The 25,263-nt window shown below is 39.4% G+C and overlaps 1 protein-coding gene across 2 annotated transcripts in view; it reads left to right on the top strand.

Annotated features, from left to right (window-relative positions):
* cxxc4 (CXXC finger 4) overlaps positions 1–23,894 on the top strand; it is a 29,116-nt gene extending 5,222 nt beyond the window's left edge. For both annotated transcript variants that reach the window (XM_044343195.1, XM_044343203.1), the window contains one exon: positions 23,550–23,894. In XM_044343195.1, coding sequence (XP_044199130.1) covers positions 23,550–23,594 — 45 coding nt within the window. In that variant the 3' untranslated portion in view covers positions 23,595–23,894. The remainder of the gene's footprint in view (positions 1–23,549) is intronic.
* The last annotated feature ends 1,369 nt before the right edge of the window (positions 23,895–25,263 follow it).

Below are 25,263 nucleotides of genomic sequence, written 5' to 3'. Positions count from 1 at the left end.
GTCTACAATTGAATCCCAAAAATGTTATTCTCTTAAAAGAAGTGAAAAAATCCATCTGTACAGGGAGTTAAACTTTTCAAAGAAATCAACTTCTTTTCAAGAATGTCTGTATCTTGAAACAAGAACGATAAAGGCAAGTTGTTGCCTAAAATTGAGAGAAATGAAACCAGATTTTTTTCACTTGAAAAGGAGAATTTAATGATTCAAATTACAGTCAAAATGACGTAATAGGAGGGAAAATTTGCAGTGTAAAATGAAGACATCAAGAATATTTCCATTAGTGCAGCCAATAAAAACATGGTGTTTTGGCTTTGTATATTTTACTTAGCATCTTAAAGCCTTTAGCTTAAACTGAGTTTTGGAACAAGCTGATACAGAATATATATGATGCTTATCATACAGTTAAGAAAACTATAATGCATCTTAAGGGGGAAATTATGGGGACACCAGGGTTTTAAGTCCCCCTCCAGTCAAAAATGTGTTTTTCTTCTTGTTCCACTTGGACGTTTGAGCTCCACTGTGGAGAATGATGTATGTGCAGAGTTCACAGGATGTTTTCACATTCATCTACTGAAGGGTGAAAGTTTCTCCGTCTCATTCTCATGTACCTTAAATCTGAGTTTAAGGCGGTGTGTGTTAATTTGGAGCCAGTATGAAACTTACTGAAGTGTGACGTGGACACTTGAAGCCTCCAAGTGCACATGCAGTGAAAATGAACTTTTTAGTGAGGTAGAAGAAATCCTGTGTCCAGCAGTTAAACTTTTAAAAAGAGCAGTATTTACATACTTATAGATTCTGGATTTTTCAGTGAGAGAGAAGCAGTAGATGACAGTATTTTTACATGTCACAAACATGTCTGTAGGGGATCTTTAAGAGTTTAAATAAGGGGGTCACTGATGGGTTATGGGTTGGAAGTGTATACCACAGAGGTAGCAATCGGAAGCCCATTTAATGTTGACTCCATATATCATGTACTAACAGGTGTACCAAACAGGTGTCCAGGAAGCTGGCCTCACATTTTTTAATGCACGGGTAGAATCACTTTTGGAAAACATCCATTTGCAAAGACGGTTAGAATTACCAAGGGTGTGAAAACCCCCCAAGCAAATCCACACTTGCTTTTAAAAGCTCCTTCACTAAGTTCAGTAATTCATATTATGGACTTCTCCAGCAGTAATTGTTATTTTTGACTCTGCATCTGTAATTACAGGTGCACCTTCTGCTACGGAAATGGGTTTGAGCTTAAAGGCATCTTTAAGGTGTGAAGTGCACTTGCTTAGACAAAGTTTTATACGAACATTAACAGGGAGTGGATCTTTTTTTCACCTCGACGATGGCGCTAATGGTCGCTTACAGTTCAGTGGGATTTGATTGAGAAGTGTGAAGAATCCGGTGCTGAAGTGAGTTTAAAAGGAGAATTTACAAGCCATATGTGCAACATCACATGTGAACACTAACACATATACAAACTCACTGTCTCTCATAAAGACATACGCAAAGACACAAGTCGCATCCACACTCTTACTACATACTCACAAACAAACAAACAAACAAACACACACACCAAATACGAGCCGAATGTACCTTTTGCCTTGGAAGAGATGATAAGCTACTGGCAGCTAGTTAGATTTGGCTGTCAGTGTTTTCCACATGGGAATCACCCTGAACTAATTATATCTTAAGCAGCGGTGGAAAATGCAAATCAGAATTTTACTCACACCCCTGAAATCGGAGAGCCAATTTAATCTAATACCCCCTTTAATTTAGCGCGCTAATGCAAGGCCCTAGAGAATTGCCCTGTGTCACTGCTGTGCTGTTCTGCAGCAGATTCTGCTCTCTCTCTGTCTCTGTGCTGCTCTCAGGCTCCAGGATGGATTAGTCTGGCAGAGGAATCTCATCTAACCTAACATTTCCCGAGCAGTTACCTTTACATAGCTTGAGCTCCTATGGCTCAAAGGTCCTTCATTAACTTTCAAATGCAATAATACTCATATGTAGGCACCCTGTCTTCACCTCTGTTTACCTCACCTGTTTACCTCAACTTTACTTTTATTTCTGCAGGGAAGTTTCATGAAATTTTGCCTTCTCTTGAATTCTGTAAATGTAAAAGACACACTTACTTCTGTCGCTAAACAAATTGATAGAAAGATTCATCGCATTAATACCAACATGGTGTGAGGGCATATAATTTTCTAAGGTAGTGGTTCCTGAACTTTTTGGCTTGTGACCCCTTCAGTGTCAACTTGTGACCCCACATCATAGGTTATGGCCCCGGTGTGGATATGATTTGTGAGCAGATCACCCGAAGAGTTTCTCCGATTGTTTCATTTGAATTTTCAAAGCCTGTTGCGGTGAAAGTGTGTATTTCCCAAGAAACAAGCAAAAATGAGAGAACATCAAGAAAGAATGAACATCATTTTGTATGACAGAAACATTTTTCCTTTCTCATCCTTGTAATCATGGGACTGTTTAAATTTGTCCTGGGCCCCTGAGTGGGTCCTGACTCACAGGTTGGGAACCATTATTCTAAGGTACTTTATATTCAGCATCCAACAAGTGGCTCAGTGGTAACAGTAATGTAGCACTAAGATGAGGTTGACAATGGCTGTTGAAGTCTTTTCAAAGTTTAGAATACAGGTTTTTTGTCATTTATACAAGTTTTATATTAATTTGATTCAATTTATTGGTGACATTTATAATGCTTTTAAGAGTTATTTGTGAGTCAAGCTAACATTACCTTATTGAACTGTGTATATCTTACACTTGCATAACTCAAATATTCTTTGAGGTTGTAACCAGAGTATTATAATATTTTTTCACTGAGAATTCTTAAGAAAGATACACAGTTCCTACAATTTATGAATTATCAATGTCACAGTGAATGGGATTTTGTAATTGATGGTTTGGATTTTAAACATGACTGATACTGAGACAAGTAAAGCTGTAGGGTTAACGTTAATGTTCTGACATAAAACAATATGGCTTCAAATAGAATCATATAGACTTCACTGGCTAATAATATGGAATTAATACATTCATAAAAGACCTATCAGACGTCCAGTTTAGCTCACTATTTGTTGGAGGTCATAATTTAGTATCTATGTGTCACTGTGATCTGTCAGTCAAACATTTCAACTTAAAAGCATTTATTTTTTGTGGCAAAAGTCAGACCGGTGGAGTAAAGTCTTAAAGGTAGTCTTCCAACCAAGCTGCACTTTCAATCTAATGTCCAAACACACTTGGAGGTGTAGACACTGCATGTATAATTAACGTTTTTTTCAAGGTTTTGTTGTGAATGATGCTCAATCCTGACTACTTTAAATTGAGAGTCTCATGCCAACACATTGATGTCAAAACAAACATCCTTCCATACAATCTGATAGAAACATAACATCCTTATAATCATAGGATTTCAAGTGCCAACTCACTGGGTTGTTGAGTATATTGACATGAACAATTCAAACAGCAACTCTTTTTTTACATTCATAATACTGCAAAGACAAAGCAAAATCCTTGAAATAATAATATCCAGAGAGTCTCCCGTTTGAGTGGCATAACATAGAATAAAAAGCAGGACAAGGGCAAAACAAAATCCACTTGAAGAGATTCATCCTTTCAATTAACAAATGTCAAAGGCCAGCACCAAGCCATGTGCAGGGAAACAGCATCCTACAGTACGGGGATATACTTTCCCTCTCCCCCCCTCTGTTCTTTGTGCAGTGTTGATATGACTACATGAAATGGGTGAGATGAAAAGGTGGCATGGCTGCCTAGAAACCTTTACTATTGTGATAAAAGACAAGGCCCAAAATGGTAGGAAACAGGACCTTGAGGAAAATAGCTTGGATTCAGGCCCTTAATGAGAGCGCAGGAGCCAAATAAGCAACGGCAGCCAGGTCTAATTTGTTTTAGGTGTGCTCAGAATAGATAAGGACAAATCTGTGACCTTCACCCCCTCCCCCCAACCTTTGCCTCCCTGGAGATAACACTGAGTGCTCCCAGCCAATCTCCATGGGCAAAGGAGAGGGGGTAAAGAAATAAAAAAAAAAAAAAAAAAGCAGAGAAGGAAAAGCCTGAGGGACAGACGGCCTTTAGATCTGCAGATCTCTAACTTACTGGATTTATTCAAGCTTTAAAACTGCAGATTAATTTGGTCGCTGAGGTCTGGGGGAGTGTGAAAAAAAAGAAAAATGAGGCTGTATGCCGCTGCGCATCTCAACCTAAAGGGCAACCTTAAGCTCCTGTCAAGACAATAGGATTTTGCCATCTGAACCACGATGCAGACCGCTTAATTATACACATCTTCCCTGCAAGCTACCCTCAGCTACTTAAGAGCATGGGCCCCCTTATTCATTGTCATGCCCTTTTTCCCCTAGATTGGTTGTGCCATGTGGATTTTCTGTCAGCTTCCATTTGCACCGAGTAGCTGTCCTCCTTAGGCCTTTTCTCTGCTTGGAAAGGCACAACTGCATGGCACTGTTAAAGAATTCATCGTTTTTGCCACTGCCACCAATTAAGGCCATAGCGTAATCGGAAGCGTCCGGACGATGCCCTTACATTATGTGGTCTGTCGCCTCCTCTGCCCCTGTTTGATTTAACATCCTTGGTTCAGTGGTGAAAGAGAACTCATTGTCATTGTCTTTATTATAGTGCGAGGAAAGAGAGAGAGAGAGAGAGAGAGAGAGAGAGAGAGAGAGACATGGATGGGGGTAGAAAGCAGCCCAGTGGAGGGTGGACAGCGTGAAAGAGCAGGTGCGGGAGGACGTTAATGTGTGGCACTTTAAATTTTAAACAGATGAGAATAAATTATTGATGCTGACTCTGGCTGAGAAGTTAAAAGGTATCTCGTCATTACTGAGAGCTTGTATGAAAAAGTGTGAGAGAAAAGTCTTCAGTAAATGCATCAGAGCAGAGGTGTTTTTTTCCCTCCATAAAGACGCTGAGTTATTTTGATCGCTGCACTTATTTGATGTTTTGGCTGTAATGTACAATTTAAAAATGACAGTAAAATTATAGACAAAGTCTTTGTCAATTAAAAAAATGCATTTGCCCAAATGTATAAATGCAACAAGGCCAGTGGCAAATGAGTGTTTGAACTGATGTAATATTAAGAGCCAGATTAGCAAAGACGTTGTTTTTCAATTATCTATCAACATATTCTTTCAAGAAACATAAAGCTGCTTCTTTTTTCCACATCATACACATATCAGACGTTAGCTGTATTATTACATTGTCATTAAAAACAGTGAACTAGAGTAAACTTCATAGGAAAGCTGCAAAATAATACATGACCCTGAATTGTTAAAATCCATCCCAGGTCTTTACGATTCTGTTTCTCTTTCTTTTTGCGGGCTGACATTTGTAAGTCACTCTCATTTGTGGGCTGGGAATCGGCATGGATAAAACACATTGGCCACTTGTTAAGAAAATAAGAATATCCTACACAAATGTGTTCAACTTTATATACCAGCTGGAATACCTCTGTAATGTTACGCTCATTTATTACACTGATTACAGTTGTGGTTCCAGATAGCGTTACCTCATGTCACATGATACAAATATGAGTTCGCTATTTCACAATACCACTAGGGTATAAAATCAAAGATAGTCATGGAGAAAACAATCAAGTCTTGCATGCCATATGCTTCTGTTCACAGCAAAATCATCATTTCAACTCATTTCAAAGCCGCGTTCATGTCATATCAGAGTTACCATATTTACAAGATTCTGACTTATAAATAGCATTTATGTCAACCTCCAAATCAGAATTACGACTGGGAAACTGGAAGTTTTCCGAAAGCTCCAATATATCTGACTTGGCATTTAATAATCAGCCAAAGTCAAATGTTTAATGCAGTGGTTCTCAAACTTTTTGGTGTCAAGGACCATATTGATACACATCAGGCTGCGGACCCATATTTTATAAGATGTAGTCTCAGGGATCCCGATCTGATAAGATTTAGTTATTCCAGAACTGTCTATACTGTGGATTGATATTAAATTGATTGAAATTAAAATATTCCAATTTTTCAGGGGACCCCTGGAACCTCCTCAAGGACCCCAGGGGGTCCCTGGACACCGGGTTGAGAACCACTGGTTTAATGTAATTAAACCCACATTTGGATGGATGTAATGTAATTTTGTCAGTGCAAAGTATTTTGCTTCATATGACCAACTCAATTATCATACAACCTTCCTGAGATGTCAGGTGACGTGAACACTCACAAGATTTTTTTTCTTCTCCCTGCTCCTTCAATCATGGAATGTTTATTATGTTGTCACAAGCTCATTTTGTGTAAATATCTTGTTTACACTTTATACAGTGAAGTGATTGAAAAAAGAATAAAGAAAGACAGAAAGTCCCTAACATGGGAATCTTTCCAATCCTCCTTCCCCTCCATCCAACATAGTGTGAACGCAGCATAAACCTGTCTCTTGTCCCTTGTTTTAGCCATGCTGCTATATGTATGGGGCTCAGAGAGTGGGAGTATTGTTCAGTCAGTTGATTCAACCAACTTAGGTCTAGTTGAGTATAAAGAACAGACTTCTTGGACCCAGTATCATGGTTTTATACCATGGATCTATTAAGACTACAAGATATACGGTGCGGCAACTCTGCCTCACTGCTAGTTTGTCCCGGTGGCCAACTGAGTTACTGCATCAGACCTTGATTATAAAAAATACATTTGTATAACTGTTGCTGGACAACACAAACGGCGTAGAAAGGCTATTTTTCTGTGTTTGATGTCATTTCATTTAGTTTCTTCTATGGAAAGGCGTCACCATGGAAAAAAGACAGAATGGATACCATCTTGGAGCACAGCAGGCCTCTCCAATTCTCATAAGAGACCCATGCTTTACTAGACTCATACCCTCATGTACACTTGAAAACACAGAACAGACTACACCAGACTGTTGATCATGGGTGAATACAAGACCTGTGTTTACAATTAGCAGATGTTGTGTAATTTTATGTGCTCCACAAGTTTGTAGAATTTTAGTTGATTGGTTCAGTTGGACGTTATCGTTATGATGTTGACACTGCAGATTCAACAGTTGGAGGACAGTTTTTTTAATTTGACACCTTATGAGCATTTAATGCAATAACTTACATTCTACAATCATGTTTAAGTATGTTTGCAGTTAATAAAAATGGAATTGATGGCTTAGAGGGCTAGAAGTTGCCATCAATACATTACAATAGTAATTCTATAGTTATTCTATTGAATCCATAGTAATCCTATACTTTCTAACAAAACAAAGTGTCTGACCTGCATTTAACTGAATGTTTTTCAGTGAACATTGTCGCTTTACACACTGTCTTCCTGTCTGTCTCTGTCTCTCTCACTCAAACATTGATCTTTTTGACAGACCACTAAATTACAGCTCTGCTATCGATTTCTAACATGTTTCCTCAAGTCAAACCTCAAAACTCCTTGCTTGCCTTCAACTATGGCTCTGGATGACTGAATGCTTCTTGTTGCCTATGATGAGAGTATTATCCTGCCCCCAGTTCCCCTACATTATTGACTGTAAACCAGAAAATTTAAGGGTCCAGAACAGAGCTTATTTTGCACCTCAGTCAGTGAGGTACTTAAAGGTGCAGTGTGTAGGATTCAGTGGCATCTAGTTGAATGGCAGAAATGGAATATATATTCCATTTATTCATAAGTATGTTTTAATGTCCTGAAAATAAGAATCGGTGTGTTTCCATAACCTTAAAATGAGCCCTTTATATCTACACAGGGAGCCGGTCCCCTCTATGGATGTAAACAGGGAACTGGATATAATATTGGAGACAGGGCCCGGTTAATTCCTATGGAAGTTGCTCAGTTGCACATGAATCCAAAAAAAACACCTCCTGAAAACATACTGCGCACAATCTATTGACCCAATGTGCCCATCAAAATGTTATCAAATCGAATGGATCAAATTCTGATTGTGAAACAAGTCATTCTGCGGGTTGTGATGCTCAAAAAATGTATCCACTGATTTACAGATGTTTCTTTCACAATGTAAGTGTATGGGAAAAAGTCTTTTTGGGCCCAATAGCATCATGTGATGTTGTAATTATATGGTGTGGCCACTGTGTCAAATTGGCTTTAAAGCCCAGTACTGTTCCTGGGGTCTTGGTCCCCTTCCACAGAGCCCGCCATGTTGCACAGTCAAGTTTCTACAGTAGCCCAGAACAGACAAACCAAACACTGACTCTAGAGAGGGTCTTTTCCATTTTTAGTGAGTTTCGCAGCCACTGTAGGTTCTCCTATACGCTTGGAAGGGGAGGGGGATTCAGCTGGTTTCAATCTGCAACTTCACCGCTAGATGCCTCTAAAACTTATACACTGGTCCTTTAATGTAGATTATGATTATTTTCAGTGTAAACAAAACTGACACTTGGCACAATAAAAACAGGCTTTACTAAAACATGCCAAACAAATGAATGCATCAATAATGCCTTGAGATATTTTATTTGATCTGAAATGCCATATTTTTGATTTGACTAATTTGTCTCTGGCTCGCTTGTTGATGTGTCTTTCATTTCATACTCAACCCACACGGCCTGTGAGCAAACATGACTATTTTGTTGCTCCCAGAAATAGAAGTACGGTTTGAATTGCTCACTTGTTGAACTATTTATGCCATTGTTTACAATTCTTCTATATTATACAACATTTTACAAAGCATATCTTAAGTTTTGCGTTAGATTTCTTACCTCCCAAGCAGCTACTGGGTTATGTTTTTGTCACTGCAATACGAATAGTGAATTTTTAATCTCTTCCATCTTGTCCTTAAAGTTACATTATAATGATTGTTGATATCCAAAGTTTGAGGATCAGCTGCCAAAAACAATTCACATTTCATTCAGAGACACATCAAGGAATCTACCATTTGTAGCAAATTTTTATCCAGTTAGATTTAGCGGGAAGCTTTGGGAGCTTTAGGGAGCTCCCAAAGAATCTGAGCAGCAATGAGAATTCTGCTTAGAGAACATGAACATAAATCATAGTTAAATCAACAAAATGAAATACCACATAAGGAGGAGGTTGGGGTTGTGGAGGGAGCCGTGGCAGCAACAGCGTTGGCATGAACATAATCAGTAGAGTAAACAGAGATGGTGTCAGGTTATAATGTCTGCGCTGTACACCATTCTCAAGGAAAGTTGTCAGAAAATTAAACCAGGATGCAAACAATAAGTAAACATCAATTTCTTGCATCCCAGGACCAATAAGTAGTTCCTTCACTTCAGCTGTAAATTGCAGCTATATTTACACATATACTGGTACTGTGTAATAATACATTTTAACCTATGGGTTAAAATGGCTGTTGGCTTTTTGTGTGTTATATATGGTGATTAAAAATATAGCACTGTGTTAACATTATAGATGTAAACAGCATCAGAAAACATTTGGCTCACTTTTTGCTGCATATTCCTACTGGAAATTTTGGCAATACTGCCCCTTTGGATCACAGATTGTGTCTTTTAAAAAGGTTTCTGCTTCTGTTCTTTCATTCTCAGATTTTCCCATATACTGCGTTTATACAATATTTGTGAGTAGTAAATAGCTTAAAACATACAAAAACACTAGAATCATCCTTTAACTTACACAGTCTGTACTTTAACCTTATTATCAGTATTAGTGATATTGGGGTGCTATACAATACAGATCATAATATTAAGCTACCCAAATCTGGAAAAAAAGATTAAATGCAATTCACTCAACTAACGCACTAATGAGTTTATATCCATAGGTTAGGCAGTAAGTGACAGATGGCTTTGTGCCATTCATCCAAGAAAACTGATGTGAAAGTGAATTTGTGAGTGACAACTAGTGATGGGATAGAAATCGGTCAACGTGGTTTAAGCGTCTCAGTTTCTGCAAGTCAAATCCTCGCATGCTGCCACCTCCTCCATTGTTGCTCTGCTCTCAGATTATGAATATTTCATGGCGAGCATCTGACACCATGCCCAGAAAGATATTTCAAGGTTTTTTCTGATAGAAATCCCGGGGTTAGAGAGTGTCACGGAGGCGTGAAGTCAGTCTGTGGCCCCCAGGCAAAGGATAGGATTTATGATGCACCGGTTGATGACATCAGGTGGATATTTTCATTCCTGAGCGGAGAGCCCCTTTGTCCTCCACGACTGATAAACCATTGAGCTGTTCACAGTTTGTGTCACTCCTCAAAAGACCTGTCTGTGGCTTTCTGTTGAGTAGAGAAATGATTTCAATCTCCTCAGAGTGCAAGCTGTGTTTTGACAAACTGTGACCGGTGTACCCCGTCTGATCAGTGTGGAGCTGGAATGACTAAGCAGGGGGGAGTCTGCTTGGATTAGCTCTGTCTTAAACGCTGCCTTTAGCATATTACATTGCCCACTGGCTTTCTCTTAACGATATCTCTCTTGTTTTCATCTTTGTCAAATTTCACTTTCCAGTTTAGCTAAAGCCTGCTTATGTAATTTTTTTCGTTTTTTAGGTTGCTTCAGGTGGAGTATTAGACTTCTGACTCTAACTAGATGACTTTAATCCTTGTTTCTCTTTCTTCTTAGGGAGGGAGGTTTTCTCCATATGCCTAGGGAGCTGACCTTACATTGTTAGTTTGTGTCTATCCCAGTTAAATTAAATAAAACAAAATTAAGAATTCTTAGTTACATAGCATTGGATTTGACAACACAGAGTATATAAATGCACTCGTACAGTGGTTTTCAAACCTTTTGACTTAAAACAAAGCAATGTCTACTGGCAACCCCTTGTCGCCCATTGCGCATATCCACCAGTTGTAACCAATTCAGCCAAAGGCAGGTTTCTGCTTTATTTTAATCATTTCTAGAAGCCTGAAGAAGTAAAAGAATCCACAAGACAAAAAGCAAATATTAGAGGAAAGTCTGAAAAAATAAGCTTTCCACAACTTAATCATCTCACTTAAAATGTTACTTTTAATGAGATCTTCTATGTTCCTCAGCATAGAAACATGGAAGTCTCCTGGATAATCTAACATTTAATTTATGTCTTAATTGTTTCAACGTTGTTGTTGAGGCATCATGTTTTTTCTGTTAGTTTGGCATAACGGGCAGCACTAAATACTATGATACCCATGAGCCTCAGCAGTTGTTGCTATGGAGAGGAAGCCTAATCAGAGCTGTAACTAATCTCTTTGTCTGTGTAGTTGATAGCAAACATAGCAACATATATGTCAAATTCATCAAAAACTGCAGGTTGTTAATTGTGTTTTTTCAACAAATTTTAAATTTTAGCTTCCCTGAGCTGTTAGTGGTGCACGCAATAGAATTTAAGCTTGATGATTGGACGTTCTTACCAAAATGCACCTTGGCAGACATAGTCAACTTCTCATCTTATGTTTGTATGTACACAAGCTTGTACTTTTGACTTTTATCCAAGAATATAGAAGATATTCTCTAATACAAATTTTCATCTTTTTCTGATGACTAAAGTGGGAGAGTTTCATGTTCATCAAAGTGCTCCAACTGTGAGTCACCTAACATTGTGTATGGAAAAAATAAATGAGAATCATACTTCTGGCAGACGCTGGAGAACCACTGCATTAGTAGCCAATTCCTAAAGCTTAAATGATTTGATGGGAGTTTGCTGCACATTGCAAAATAATAGTATGAATCAATACCAGCATCATCTACATGAGTCAATACCAGCATCTTTTTCTTATACATCCTGTATTGGAAGTAGCTTAAAAGTATAAACAGCATGACACAGAGTATAGGTACTGCACTAGGCAGGTGTGATCTTGTGGTATTTAAAACCTTTCCTTAAGTGGAGTTTTTGCTACTTACTGGTTTTGATGCATAGATTGATTTGACTCGAGTCTCTATTACCTGAGTGCAATTAAAGATTCAACTTCAACTGTGTGTATTTCCTAATCCTAACCTAAATATTATGCTGATTTACAGTAAATATGCAGAGCTCTGCATATAGACCTTCTGAGTTTAAGGGCTCCCACACAGATGCTGAGAAATCTGCTCAAAACAAGAAGGCCTGCTCCTACTTTGCATTTCAATTTAACATTTCAGAGAACTGGCAGCATGTTGCCTCGCTTAGCCTTCGCTTCGTTACACCCACATGGCTTCTCGCCGTGCTTGCTGACGTCTTCCACTGTTCAAAGGGCTGCAACTTGGCTGAGAAATTGGGGATTTCCATACGAGATCCCTCAGGTATCTACACACTCAACGCGTGTCCTGCTCATCTTCCCCCTCCTCCTCCTCTGCTCCCATCCTACAATGTCTGCCCCTCTCCCTGCTCATACTGCTCTGATTTCCTGTCTCAGAGCTCAATTGACCTCGCTGCTGCATCTCTTTGTTTTGCTTTCCTGAAATCTCAGCAGCACCTGAAAGCTTCCATATAGGGTTCGCTCCCAGGGGAGAGTTAGCTTTGTAGCGGCGCTGTGTAAAATTGCTTTACTTGGACAAGGGTACTTATATGAAGCTAATTGAAATGGAAGCTGGCACTGTTGTACTTAGTAGCAGGCAGGTGATCCCGGTCGCAGACGGCAGCCTCTGACCCAAGGGTGCTGCCTCAGTTCCTTCCTACAGTATGATGGTCGGCTCAGCCTCCATCTGTGTGGGCAGGGATTTTCCATGCATGATAAATGGAAGAGGCATAGTGTCTGAGCGCTGTTTCAAGAGCAGAATGTCTCTCTTTTTTTAACCAAGATATCTCATACTGTATGAGAGCATTGTGTAAGATTTTATTCTATGTTAGAACAAGAGATTTCTAACTAATTACTGAATGGGTGTGGCAACACTAAAACAACATATGTTCAAGGCTGCAAGGCCTTGTTCCTGCCATTGCTCTGTATTATTATGACAAATGCTGATGACTCTCTGGACAAAAACAATTGAGTATGAGAAGTCATTTTTCATGTAAGCTATTTTAAATGAAGATGAACAAATACATTTAAGTGCAACTGATTTGCCAAACATGTTTTTGAAGAAACATACTAACTGCTGGGATTACATTCACTGGAAATGTTTATAAGGTAACATGCTTACACTTCACAGAAGTTGTACTGAGGATGTATGGTTGGGCATACAAAGCACATTGCTTTTACACCAACGACCAGGGTTTTCTGAGGTTTAGGTTACTTGATAAATGTTAGAAAAAGATTGAAAAAACACAAGATGTTCAAACAGACATATCTGCAAAATGTTCACTGATAACGTATTTCATTTGATTTTACAACGATATCTGCTTTTGCAATACAATAACAAAACTAAAGCATGTTTCATGTTTTTTATAGTGTTTTTTAGGCAGCACTCACAGCACTGGGTTAAGGTTTGGGAAAGATGGTGGTTAAATATTGAAAAAGTCTATCTTTCCTTATCAAAAGCACTTTTGCTGCCTAATGCGCAGGACTCAGGATGCAAATACTGGTCTCCAATATCAAGGTCTTGCGCTTTATATGCCCACTGTCCACATACATCTTCTCTACAAATTGCATGTGAAAAAAAAAGTAGCACTTCTCTCACTCTAAACACGTTGCCGCTGAACATAATCCAGGCAGCATTAAATTTCTGTTTAAAATGTATGTAGAAACATAAAGTCTAGAAGACACATGACTATGTTTTCTGTTGTCTTGCAGTTCAGTTCAAGCTGGTAAATATCCAGATTTAAGGGTTAATTCATACCAAGTAACATAGGGCTGAAAACTCATGCTGGAACTGCTCTCTATGATTTCTAACTTTCAAGCATCTCGCCACGCCCCACTCAGTGATGTCACTGGCTCAGCAGGTGTTTTGCCTTTGGCAGCTGATGGAAAACATCTGCTGTGACATCATTGATTTGGGGTGTGTCCAGAGGAGAGCAGCAGATTGCAGTTCAGCAGCTTTCCTCCATGTGTGATTCAGTGTGGATTTAACATTTTCAAGCATTTGACTGTATTGTGTTTCAACTGCCGTCGACACACGCTGACTTCCTCATAACATATTGCAGACATATTGCATATACATATATACATATTTCAGAGTTGCCCCAGTTATACTTGGCTCGTTCCATTTCACTGTCCACTCAATGGCTCTCTGACTGTTTGATAGAAAATGTATTTTCTGAAGCTACTGAGGCTTGGCCCGTCTCACTGCGAATCCAGTCCTATGGAGGTCTAGTAAAATATACATTCTACAGAAATACTGCACTGTAATTACATTCCCCTATTAGCATATGGAGGCTTGGAGTCACACTGCACTCAGCCTCCAGCAGCACTTTGCCATATGGTCTGTCTGCGCTTCTCAGGCGATATTTGGCAAAACTCTTGCAGAAGGTCAAATATCAAGTCAGAGGACTGTGCCAGAATTGCATCTATGCTAATTGCTTGCTCTCTCTTCCTCTGCCCCCTCATCCATCTCATACTCTTCTGCTGCTCGCTCTCTCTTTCCTCCCTCTCTTCCTCTCCCACTGAAGTAAGTAATCTGCTTTAGGATGTTTCTGAGATGGAGATGGATTTGGTTTTCCTTCGCTGCCCCTCAGCGTAATCTCCCCCCTGTGACCACCCCGCCTCTCCCAGGCACAGCTCTTAAGCACACCATCATACATTCCCCCCTGCACCCCTCTCTCCACACATGCATAGTCAGCAAAAAACACCCAAATTCCTCATTACTCACAAACATCCGCAATACACTTAGCTTGATTTGCTCATATGGATGCCTGGTGCAAGGCTGGACCTTTAATTTAAAGATTGTAACCGTATTTCAGTATTGGTATGCTATCACAACACAGGTGTACTTGTGTTCCTTGTATGCATTAGTGCTATGAGTGTATTCAAGTGGGACGGGTGTTTGAGTACATACGCTCTTTTCGGGAAAAAGTAGCTTTTGGTATCCCACTTTTGTTAAAATGTCTAACTAAGAGTCCTTCATGAAAAATCATTAAGCCGATCTGTGCAGAAGACGAATTAAAAAACTGCTGATAAATGTCTGCAAGGGTTAACGCCATACTACATATTCAGTGGCAACCTTTCCTATCACAGGGCACCGAGGTTCTGATCTCAGAGTGATTTTTTGGGGAGTAAAATTGGGATTTGAAAATTTGAGCTGATAATAAATGCAAAGAAATTACAACCCTTGATTGTTTATTTCAAATCATTATAAATGGGAGGATATTCTCACTCTCGTTACTTGGATCCAGTCCAACCACAGACATTGCCTCCGCTGACCTCTGCTCACTGAGCTCATATTTCTGTGATGATTATTAGTTAGCTCTAAGCTATAAAAACATGAATATTTGGCAAAATAGTGAGCAGATTGAGCACAATTGTTTCATCTTTTTAAGAAAAGGCCTCCATCTGTATGTCTACTAGTATGTCAAAATGCAAAAGAGAACTACATTTCTTGAGACAACTGGGTTTGACAATTTGACTGAAAAGATCCACAAAGATTTACACTGCTAAGTATCTTTTTTGGCTTTAAAAATTGATATTTCTAAGGTTAATAATGTTAATATCATAGTTTGAAAGTTATACTCAGAAAGTATGATAGAACATGAGGAAATGCTGTTGGTTGTGTGCATAACACTTAAGATGATGACATTATCAACAAGATCAAAGAGGATTATTTTTCATATTTGAAAAGAAATCAAGAGATATTTTATTAAGAAATAAGTTATTTGTTTTTGTTGCATGGAAATAAGTCAGTGTTATTACGCCAAATGTTCCCTAAATGTTCCAACATAAACCAAAGCAATAGCAGCCAAGCCGATACCTGATATTTATTTATTTGTTTAGTTGTTTATAGGTTAATAATGCACATTAATCAACATTGACATTTTAACAACATCAATGTGCAATTGTGAGTCCCAACACAACCAAAAACTGACAAAATGTAAAAAAATAAAAAATAAAAAAAAAACATTAATGAAGAAACTGGAGGAAATGTGCCATAATATATTGTCCTTACAATGTTATGCATACAACACAATCAGACTAGTATAAAACACTATACTGAATCTAGAGTCTGTGAAAACCTCAGGTCAACCAGGTGCACATATTGAGCAGATCTTAGACATATTTTGAGTTTGATTTTAAAAATGCTTTATGCAGTTCTCAAAATCATTAGAGTATTCCAGAGGTTTGCTGCTCTGATTGTCCAATTTTGCTGTATCTGAACAGGGCAATATGGTTGCTTCTGGCAACTATCCTATAATAATGATTCATATTTAACATGGCTTTATCCTTTATGATGTACAGTAGGTGTAACTGTACTTTGTAATAGCACTGCACTGCAGCTTTAAAAATTTAAAGTTATCTTGCTAATTGGTTTCTTTAGATCATTCGAGGAAATATATTTTGGGGTTTTAACAACCAATCCACAAAGCAAAAGATGATTTTGTCACAGCAAGTGCTTATTACATTATAGCCACATTAATTATTTACTTATCATAAGTAGAATTAATATTTTTTTATTATTATCATTTATATATGCAGGTAATATTCAAAGTTTAGGATTGTGCGCAGAGCAGGGTGTGTTTGCGTTATGGTGTTGTGATGCAGGACTGGGGGCAGCGGCGTGTGGATGACTAGATGAGCGCTCTGTCCGTGATAGCGGCCTTGGAGAGGTTCCTTTTATGAACGGCATTGGGTGGCTAGAATATTGGCTACAAGCTTCAAGATGAGATTTCAACCCCCACCCACCAACGCCGATGCAGGTGATGGATTGCCATACCTTCCAGGTTTGAGCTTGGCAACGCCCCAATATTCCTGCAGAATAAAGTGACAGGCAATATATAACACATCAGTTAAGGCTGACTGCACCACTGAAACTTTTCCCCCCCCTCTTTCTTAGACCTGGAGATTGGCCCTAGATGTTTGGCTGGCCATCAAAGTCCTTCTCGCTTGACTCTGATGAAACATGCTCTTTCCTTACTCCCTCTTTCCCATCTAGTTTTGTCCAGTTTTATCTGCCCCACCACCAGATTACCTAAAAAACAATCAAAGTAATTTCCGTGCATATTGTCATTTTATATTGAAATGGTTGCAGACTAACTTTCTAACTGTAGTTCTGAGGTTTCAGATTTATCTGGGGCTTGCAAGGTGAAAAAAAAAACTGGCTGACCTGCGTTTGCACACGAATTTCAGCTGCAGTTGTGACACTGCATGAAAAGTGTTTGTAATTATGTTTTAAAAAAGCTGGCGTGCAGGCAACTAAAGCAGTGTCAGCCGGAGTTTGTGTGTGCATGTGTGTGTCACGAGAGAGGGGGTGACAGTAGCGTTTATTTATATATATATTTTGTTTGCTGCCTGTCAGAGCTGCATCCAAAGGATTGTGGTTATGAAAAGTGTCCTGGTTCCCAGCCTGTAAGTTAATAAATAATGGGTATTGTCAGGGTAATGTATGGGCCATGCGTTATAATGAGCATTCTGAAACACATCAGCACACTCCCACAGGCTACTATTCAACCTGCCCAGTGCCATTGTCTCTCCCTGAGATTCCTCCCTTTCTGTTTTTTCCCCCATATCTGTCTCTGCACTGCTTCTATCTGTTCCATCTCTACTCTGATTTTTCAGGCACTACACATTTTTTTTCCAGGATACATTCTCATCTCTAACACATTTTTTTAAATCTCAGAGTATGAGGAGATTCCTAAGAATTCCTAGACAGAAAAAGAGAAGGGGAAAAGGCGAGTTTGTAGTTGGCTGGAAAAAAAAAATCCACCCGTAATTATGGTGAATTAAAAGTTTTATGATGGTTTGCATGCCTGTGTGTGTGTGCCTTGGGTGCCTTGTGTGTATGTGTGTGTTGGTGGGAGGAAAGGGGGGCCTCTGTGACAAGGCTGGCTGGGAGCTGAGGGTTAGTGCCAGACATGTCTCAAGAGAAACCGGGGCACATTTGCAATCACCCTGAGTTCAAAAGGGTAATTTATTCACAGTCTGTGGTTAAAGTAGGGCTGCTCAGAATGCCAGTGGGATTGTGCTGGGAAGCAGAGTAGTAGAGACACATTATTTTCATTTTTTTCTTCCCTTCCCTTCTTGTTTTTCTCTCTCTCTTCCTCTCTCGCTTTTTCCCTCATCGTCCTCTTCATCGCCTGTTGTTGTTTCTGCGAGCCCTGTGTGGCGTCTTTTAACACACGCTGGCGAGCATATTTCACTTTTACATTCATCCACATTGACGTCCCGGCGCTGATTGAATTTTGAGGCGCTGCGGCGTCTGCCATTATCATCCTCATCGTCTTGAGTGGTTTATCTCTGGCCCCGGCTCAGTGTGACGCCAAGGCTGCAGGGGAGAGGAGGGGCAGGGCAGGAGTGGGCTGGAGGTTGAGGACTGTTCATGTGTTTTTATTATTTGTGTGGAAAAGATAAGGAGGACTGGCCTTAACCTGGGTGTTTGGGATTGCGGTTGGAGGTTTATGTCTCGTAGAGGTTAGAGCAGCCTTTACAGAAGCTGCTTTAGTCTGGTTAGTTTGATTATGATTCACTGTCCCATTCTTGCCGTTCCCGTCTCTCTACCACGTCTCAATCAGCCTGCGTCGTGGCTTCAGCATTAACTGCACCTGCCAGGTTCAGTTAGGATCACAGGGTGTCACGGCTGCCCAGAGACCTCACACTGCCTTGCTAGAATCAGCAGAGAATTATTCCACCACATGTCAGTTTTACTGTGTCGTTATCACCGTAAGCCACTGGCAGACACTTGGAATACATTGCCTACTGTGGTGGTGTGGTGGGGTTAATTTGAGGTCTGGAGAAATCTCTTCCTTCTCCTTCAGTCAGTTCAATACTCGGTCGTGTGCATTCATTGCCAGAGCGGGAAATTGTCTTTCCCTCAGTGTGTCGTTGTAGCCAGGTTGTTATGTATGCTCTGCTGCAGAGGCAGCCATGTTGACGTGAGGCTGAGCTGCTGCCATGGCGTCTTGATTTGAGGTGAAACCTTGGTGTTGCTCCCGTGTCCCGGGTGTAACACTATCAACCCTTCTTGCTACCTTTCTGTCTTCTGTTTTTCCTCCCTTTCTCCTTTTCTGTCTCTCCCTCTCTGTCTGTTGTTTCTTTATTCTTGGGTCTTTTCTCCCTCACTCTCCCTGGCGGTTGATGGAGTGATTTTGAAGGCACATGCAGGTGGGGGAGCAGACAACGTGGAGCTGTGCTAATTGAGCCTTCTTTTTGCCTGGTCACTGCAGTGTGCCGAGGCTAGAAGGCCCGGGAGTGAATCCAAGCAGCACTCAAGAGCCCCACTGGATCGATAACCCGGGAACTTAACAAAACAGAGACATGCCGAGTGCCCAGATCAAGGTCATTATTGTCTCTGGCGAGCCGCACTTCCACCAGGGACTGATCAATGTGAGAATATGGATCAAGATAAACATTCTCACCTCCCCTTTCTCTCTGCTTCGCCTGAGCTCTTAGAGCGTCACATTCTAGATGGAGAGAGCAGAGCTTAAGGCGGAAAGTGCCCCTGTGGATGTTCCATATCCAACATGGATGTGCACACGATGTCCACAACATGTGCCTTCATTGGAAGAGTTGTCGTAGTACTCTGACAGACATGTTGATACATTTTATAGAATGAAGTTGTTAATAAGGGGCGTGTTTGTCGATACTTACTAGCTTCGCTGTTTATTCCTGAACTTGGAAATGTGCTTAACTGTAGATTAGCCTTTGTCCTCAAGACTTCATTTGGTCTTTAGCTCAATTTCTGTTGCCACACATTTAATATAGCATCACTATGTAACCCTGTATTATTTTATCATTGGAACATAATTCGATTGAACGTACAGGTCTTAAAATACTTTTCCTGTACAATGCTTGCAAAAATTATATTTTGCTGATAAGCATTTGCATAATTCTTTGGCTGCATTTCCACTGTGAACATTGTGTGTAGATTTCAGATGTATTTTGTGAAAGACACAGTAATGGTGGCATGTGTCTCTGCCATTAACTAAAAAGCTAATAAGTTAGCTAACATTTGTTTGCTATACAACCTTTGTCCATAATATGCTCAGTCTGAAGATTATTATGTCACGTAGTCACTATCACATGTTCACAGCTCTTCTTCCACATTTGTTCCAAATAAACCCCTGTCTCTCCTGTAGAAAACGTTGACGTGCATAGTTCCCAAGTTAAATTGCAACCAATGCCATGTTGAATCATTTCTGTCATCATCAGTTTTAAAGTACAGAAACTGATGTTGAAGTATGAAATTTCAAGAAATGTTAATTTAAGTTGAAAAACTGGAAAAACAAGCGAACTAGTCAATTTGCCAAAGAAAGACATCCATAGCTCAGGGACACATTTTTTAAAAATTATTTTAATATAGACATAAAACAGATCTTTCCCAGTCTGTTCTGGTGGCTCTGGTATGCAACTATGGTAAACTCTGCCTTGGCACCTTTGTTTCTTGTTACTCGCCCATCATTTCTCTTTTTCTCTACCATCAAACATCTTACAAAGCAGAATGACATGAAAATATATTTATAAAAGCCTAATTGCTTCCAAAAAAAATTATAAAACACAATTAATGGAGCTACAGTGACACAACAAGGGGGCAGGCATCTGCTCACTGCAATTAGGCAAAGAGAAAACATCAGATCTTCTGTTAGAGCGTCTTGAGCCTTCAAAACATGATGATGTTTCATTTTGTCCATGACTTTAAATTGGTGATGATGGTATCCTGCTGTTCTGGGTCCCTCCATTATTCACTTGGAGGGATAATAGTAATTGCTTAATGTAGTGTGAAAAAATGGTAAGTGGTTGCTACACACGTAGGACTGAATGTATGCGTCCAAAACTAGTTTGAAGATGAGCTTCTACCTGTCAACATGCAGCTGACCATTACACACTGAGTTTAAGCTCTTTCCCTACAGAGATATCAGGAATATCCTAAAATTTGTTAGTGAAATCTACATCTTCATAGGTAATGACTGAACACTTGGACTATTAACCTTTCAAGTAATATGGCTTTGAGCTTGGGGATGATTTGTTGTGTTTTGTTGGAGGCAATCAGTTTAATAAATATAGTTGGCTGATATCCTTATCAGATGGGTTTGCAGACCTTTTTATTTTTATTTATTCATTTCATGTTTCTTCTAATGAATTGTATGAGCTTTTTTGTCCCCATCATTTAGTCTGATCCTGTCATCGCTCAGCATGTTATGTCAAGCCTGAATAAGGTGCTTATTATGGCGTCAATAATGCCATCACAAGCACCAGCCAATGATGTGCACTTGTTGGAGCACAATGTTCCCCACATACTTTTACAACAATGACTTTTGCAACTTCCTTCTCCAGATATGTGATGATCTCTTTAAGCATTGTGGTGGTGATAATGTCTTAAGATTTTCTAAAAACATGCAACTGAAATGCAAAAAAAAACCCCTAAAAACAAACAACAACAAAAAACCAAACAAACTATAATTTCACTGTAAGCGTAAAACTGGGTAATATGCTAAATATGGCTCCATAAATATGGCTCCATAAAAGGGGAAAAGCGCAAAAATGCTTGTTGGATATTTTACAGTGGGGCTGACACAACATAACTGAGAATATTTTTCTCATATTAAAATATCACATACATGTTATGGTACATAAATGTAAAATTGCATGTTAAAAATTCAAATTGATGCTCAAAACAATTATCTGTGTTCCACTGTTTTGTCGAGCTGCTACTTAAGAATATTTTCATAAAGGATTAATCTGCTGAATACGACGATTAATTGTTTCATCCATAAAATGTCAGAATATTGTGAAAATGCCCATCACAAGTTCTTCAAAATGTTGTTGTTGTCAGAACAACAACAAAGATACTGTATTTCCTAAATAAAAAACAGTAGTCGATTAAAAACCGGATCTCCAGTAATGGCCGGGGGTGTGGTTGACATGAACAAATAAAGGCCATCCCTAAAAACAAACTGTGGAAAAAACTGTAGTTACAGTATTAGTAACAGTAGTTACCTGGATGTAACTCAAGTTCTATGACTACATGTGTAGCCCTCTAGCCAACCTTCACAGAGGAGGGAGGGGGACAGAGGAGACGCAATATCGTTTAAATACGGGGATAACGGTGTATATTTTAATAGTAATGACAATAGCGCTACTACATAAGCATGGGTAACCAGGGTAACTTGGCTAAGCCGAGTATACATCCATAAGCATGCTACGCGCATGCTATAGCTAAATGGTGCACTGCCAAAGCAGACTGGGTGAAACTCAAGTGCTAGAATTATTGTTCCACACCTCGGGGTAAGTGGATTACCAGTAATGCAGTAACAAAAATTTTACAAAGCAAATGGAAGCAGATCAGAAAACAAGGAGGCTTCGTACTAAAATATGAGCAAATATACTTATCAAATAGATGGAATTAGAAATAAAGGCTTCTCTCTAATATAAGCCTGCTTCCAATAAAGGCCTGGTACCCTCTTCAGTTGAGGTAAATAAAGGCCCCGGCAACTATTTTAGGAAACACGCTACTCATTTTATTATCATAGAAGACCACAAAAAGCAGGAAATCTTCACATCTGAGTGGCTGGAACCAGCATTTTTTTTTTTTTTACATATTTTTCCTCAAAAAAAAAAGACTTTATCAGTCAAGCTGTTGCCAATGAATTTTTTTTTTGATCAACTAATTGTTTCAGCACTACTGTTATGCACTACATAAGAGAAAACTCTTCACACACGTAAAACAAAAAAACATAAATCATTTTGTTTATATTAAATGGTTAGAATCATTTATATGGGCAACAAAATTTTGATATGATCATACTGTCACAATACAATTACAATGAAAGTCAGTGTATGTTTTTATTCAGTTACTGCCCATAACAACGGTACACTGTAAATACTGTTTACATGTGGTCCATAAACTATATGTGCCTTACTGTCAGAGCCTGTCTGGTCCTACGGCATTCATCAGCATGCCTTTAAGGAGCCACAGATGACACTTGGTATTAAAATGTCAAATTGCCCTCCACTCAGACTAAAGTGATTTTAGTTGTGATTATGCACCATTTCCCCCTGTCAACAGCAAAAGAAAAAAAAAAGAAAAATCAAAAAAAGTGCTAATTGGTCGTGGGGATTGGTGGGAGACTTCAGTATTTTATGTCTCTGACTTCTAAATGAGTTTCCAAAAGGAGAGGCTGTCACTCTGGCATAGAGGTTTTTGGGGAGAAGGAGGAGGGGCGGCTGCTGGCGCAGGCTCAAATTGAAATGATGCACTGTTCCCCCTCACTGCGGCTAGAGCTCACAGTAATTAAATGCCTCATTGTTGCTTCTTGGGAATTTGTATTGAATATTTCATTCAGCGTAATGATTATTTGGGTGTGGGTGGGACGTGGATGTAATCACCTTGGCTGGCTCTTTGATGAAATACTTGGTTTGGTGGTTGTGCGTTATAGCGTTTTAAGTGCCCTTCTGGGTTTTTCAGCTTTTTCAGACTGCTATTATCCATCACCAGCCCTGATATGATGGATTATTGGCTTTCATATGTGGCTGTAATTTCCTTATACTGTATATATTTTTTGTAATCTGTTGCAGAAAATAAATGACATTGCAATGACATAACCCTGAAACCTGCAAATAAAAATGTGTCCTTCACATTGTGTCTCCCACAGAGGACGCCGGTCAACAACGGCGAAGCATTTCGGTGGTTCTTTTAGAGATGTGAGCTGTGGCCGCCCCATCCAGCAGGAGGGCAGGTGGGACTCTTGACTCTCTGCCAGGAGCACTTGACGGGTTCACAGAACCCAACGCGCCCAACACATTTGGAGCAGAGGAGAGAAGAAAAGTGGACAGATAAAAAGATAAATGAAAACATAATGGTGTTGTTTTAACTCTGTAATTTCCTTTTCTGTGTAATTATTGTACCTTTTGACAGTATCATAATGTATATTTTTGGTGTCTATGAATGTGTTTTCAGTGTTGTGGCTGTAGCTTTACAGCCAATCCTATGTAAAGGACTCAAACAGACAATCATACAATCATACTGAATCCGTCAAACAGAAGAGGCCACAAGGATTGATGATATAACAAACACAACACACTTTACTCTGGAGCAATAATCTATTCTGTTGATTATTCTTCAACCTTTCATTTCTGTTGATTCCTGAATCATTTTATCCAACTGAATCATCTTCTTGTTTTGTCTTTTACTTCATCTGGAAACCTTTTTTAAAATGGCACGCTATTGTAAAGACCGTCGCTGGCAGTGTGATGTGTCTCGTCGAGAGTGACGTCGTGAAGGACGGCAGCAGAGCTTCTGTGATGGGCTTGTAGACAAGTTTTCTCCTTTGAGTAGACTCACTGCAGAACAGGGCACATTGTCTTGTGTGGTGAGTTGCACTTCTTTTGAAAGTCTAATTGGGCATTATTTGATTGTGACAGCACCAGACATGTATGAGTCACACTGCTGTCTGGAGGTCATATTCTCAAAGATGATCCAAGTACACGTTTTGAACAAAACTATATAAATCATCAAACCATTTTTTTTTCTTTCTCATGATTTGGAGTACAAAAGGTAGGGAGTGCTGCCAGTAGAGGAATTGTGGGTTATGTTGAGAACATTCAAATTTAGAATTAAGTACTTTCCATGATACATATTTGACATATCAGATGTTGTTCTGGAGCTAAGGAATAGTCTGGACTTTTCTCCTGCAGAGAAAACAGCAGTCCTTTCTCCTGCAAAGTACACGTTACACATTCCAAAAACAAAAATTATTCAATAAGTTACTCATTGTCTTAAACCCTATTGTTGCATGTGTAAATGTGTTTTGGTTTTAAAGATTACTAAGAATTTGTATATTGTTGTTGTGATGCTTTTATGTGTTAAAATAAAAAAAAAATTACTTCAGTAAAAGACATCTTGACAGAAAATGTTTTTTATGTGGAAGAATCACCAAAAAATAAATCCACCGACAGGAAACGTGAAATTAAGTGATCACTTAAGATCACCTGATAAGTACTACCTTTATATTTTTTTCTTACTGCAAAGCATCAGCAGAAATAGCAACCAAGACAGGAGACAGGAGAAATAAAATAGTATTGGTTGCTTCCCCAGTCACGTATTTCCTAGAATACTAAAATGTTGCATGGAGAAGAGTGGTTCCCAGAGGCAGCAGACTTTAAAGGACTAGTGAAATCCCATGTGGTTTGTCATGCTGGAATGCACTTGGGGGGGGTGGAGCACAGGGGGGAGGGCCGAGGGGAAGCAAGAGAAGGGAGGATGGCGGGTAGAGGGGTGAAGCGAGACAGGTTCCTGAGATAGCATGAGCAACTGAGTGATTGCTGGGTCTTTGGGTTTCAGGGGTAGGGTAGGGGGTGGGAGTACTT

This window comes from Thunnus albacares, chromosome 3 (genome assembly GCF_914725855.1).
Source record: "Thunnus albacares chromosome 3, fThuAlb1.1, whole genome shotgun sequence".
Taxonomy (NCBI): domain Eukaryota; kingdom Metazoa; phylum Chordata; class Actinopteri; order Scombriformes; family Scombridae; genus Thunnus; species Thunnus albacares.
Note: the sequence above shows the minus strand (reverse complement) of the source record. Positions and strands in the feature narration are given on the sequence as shown.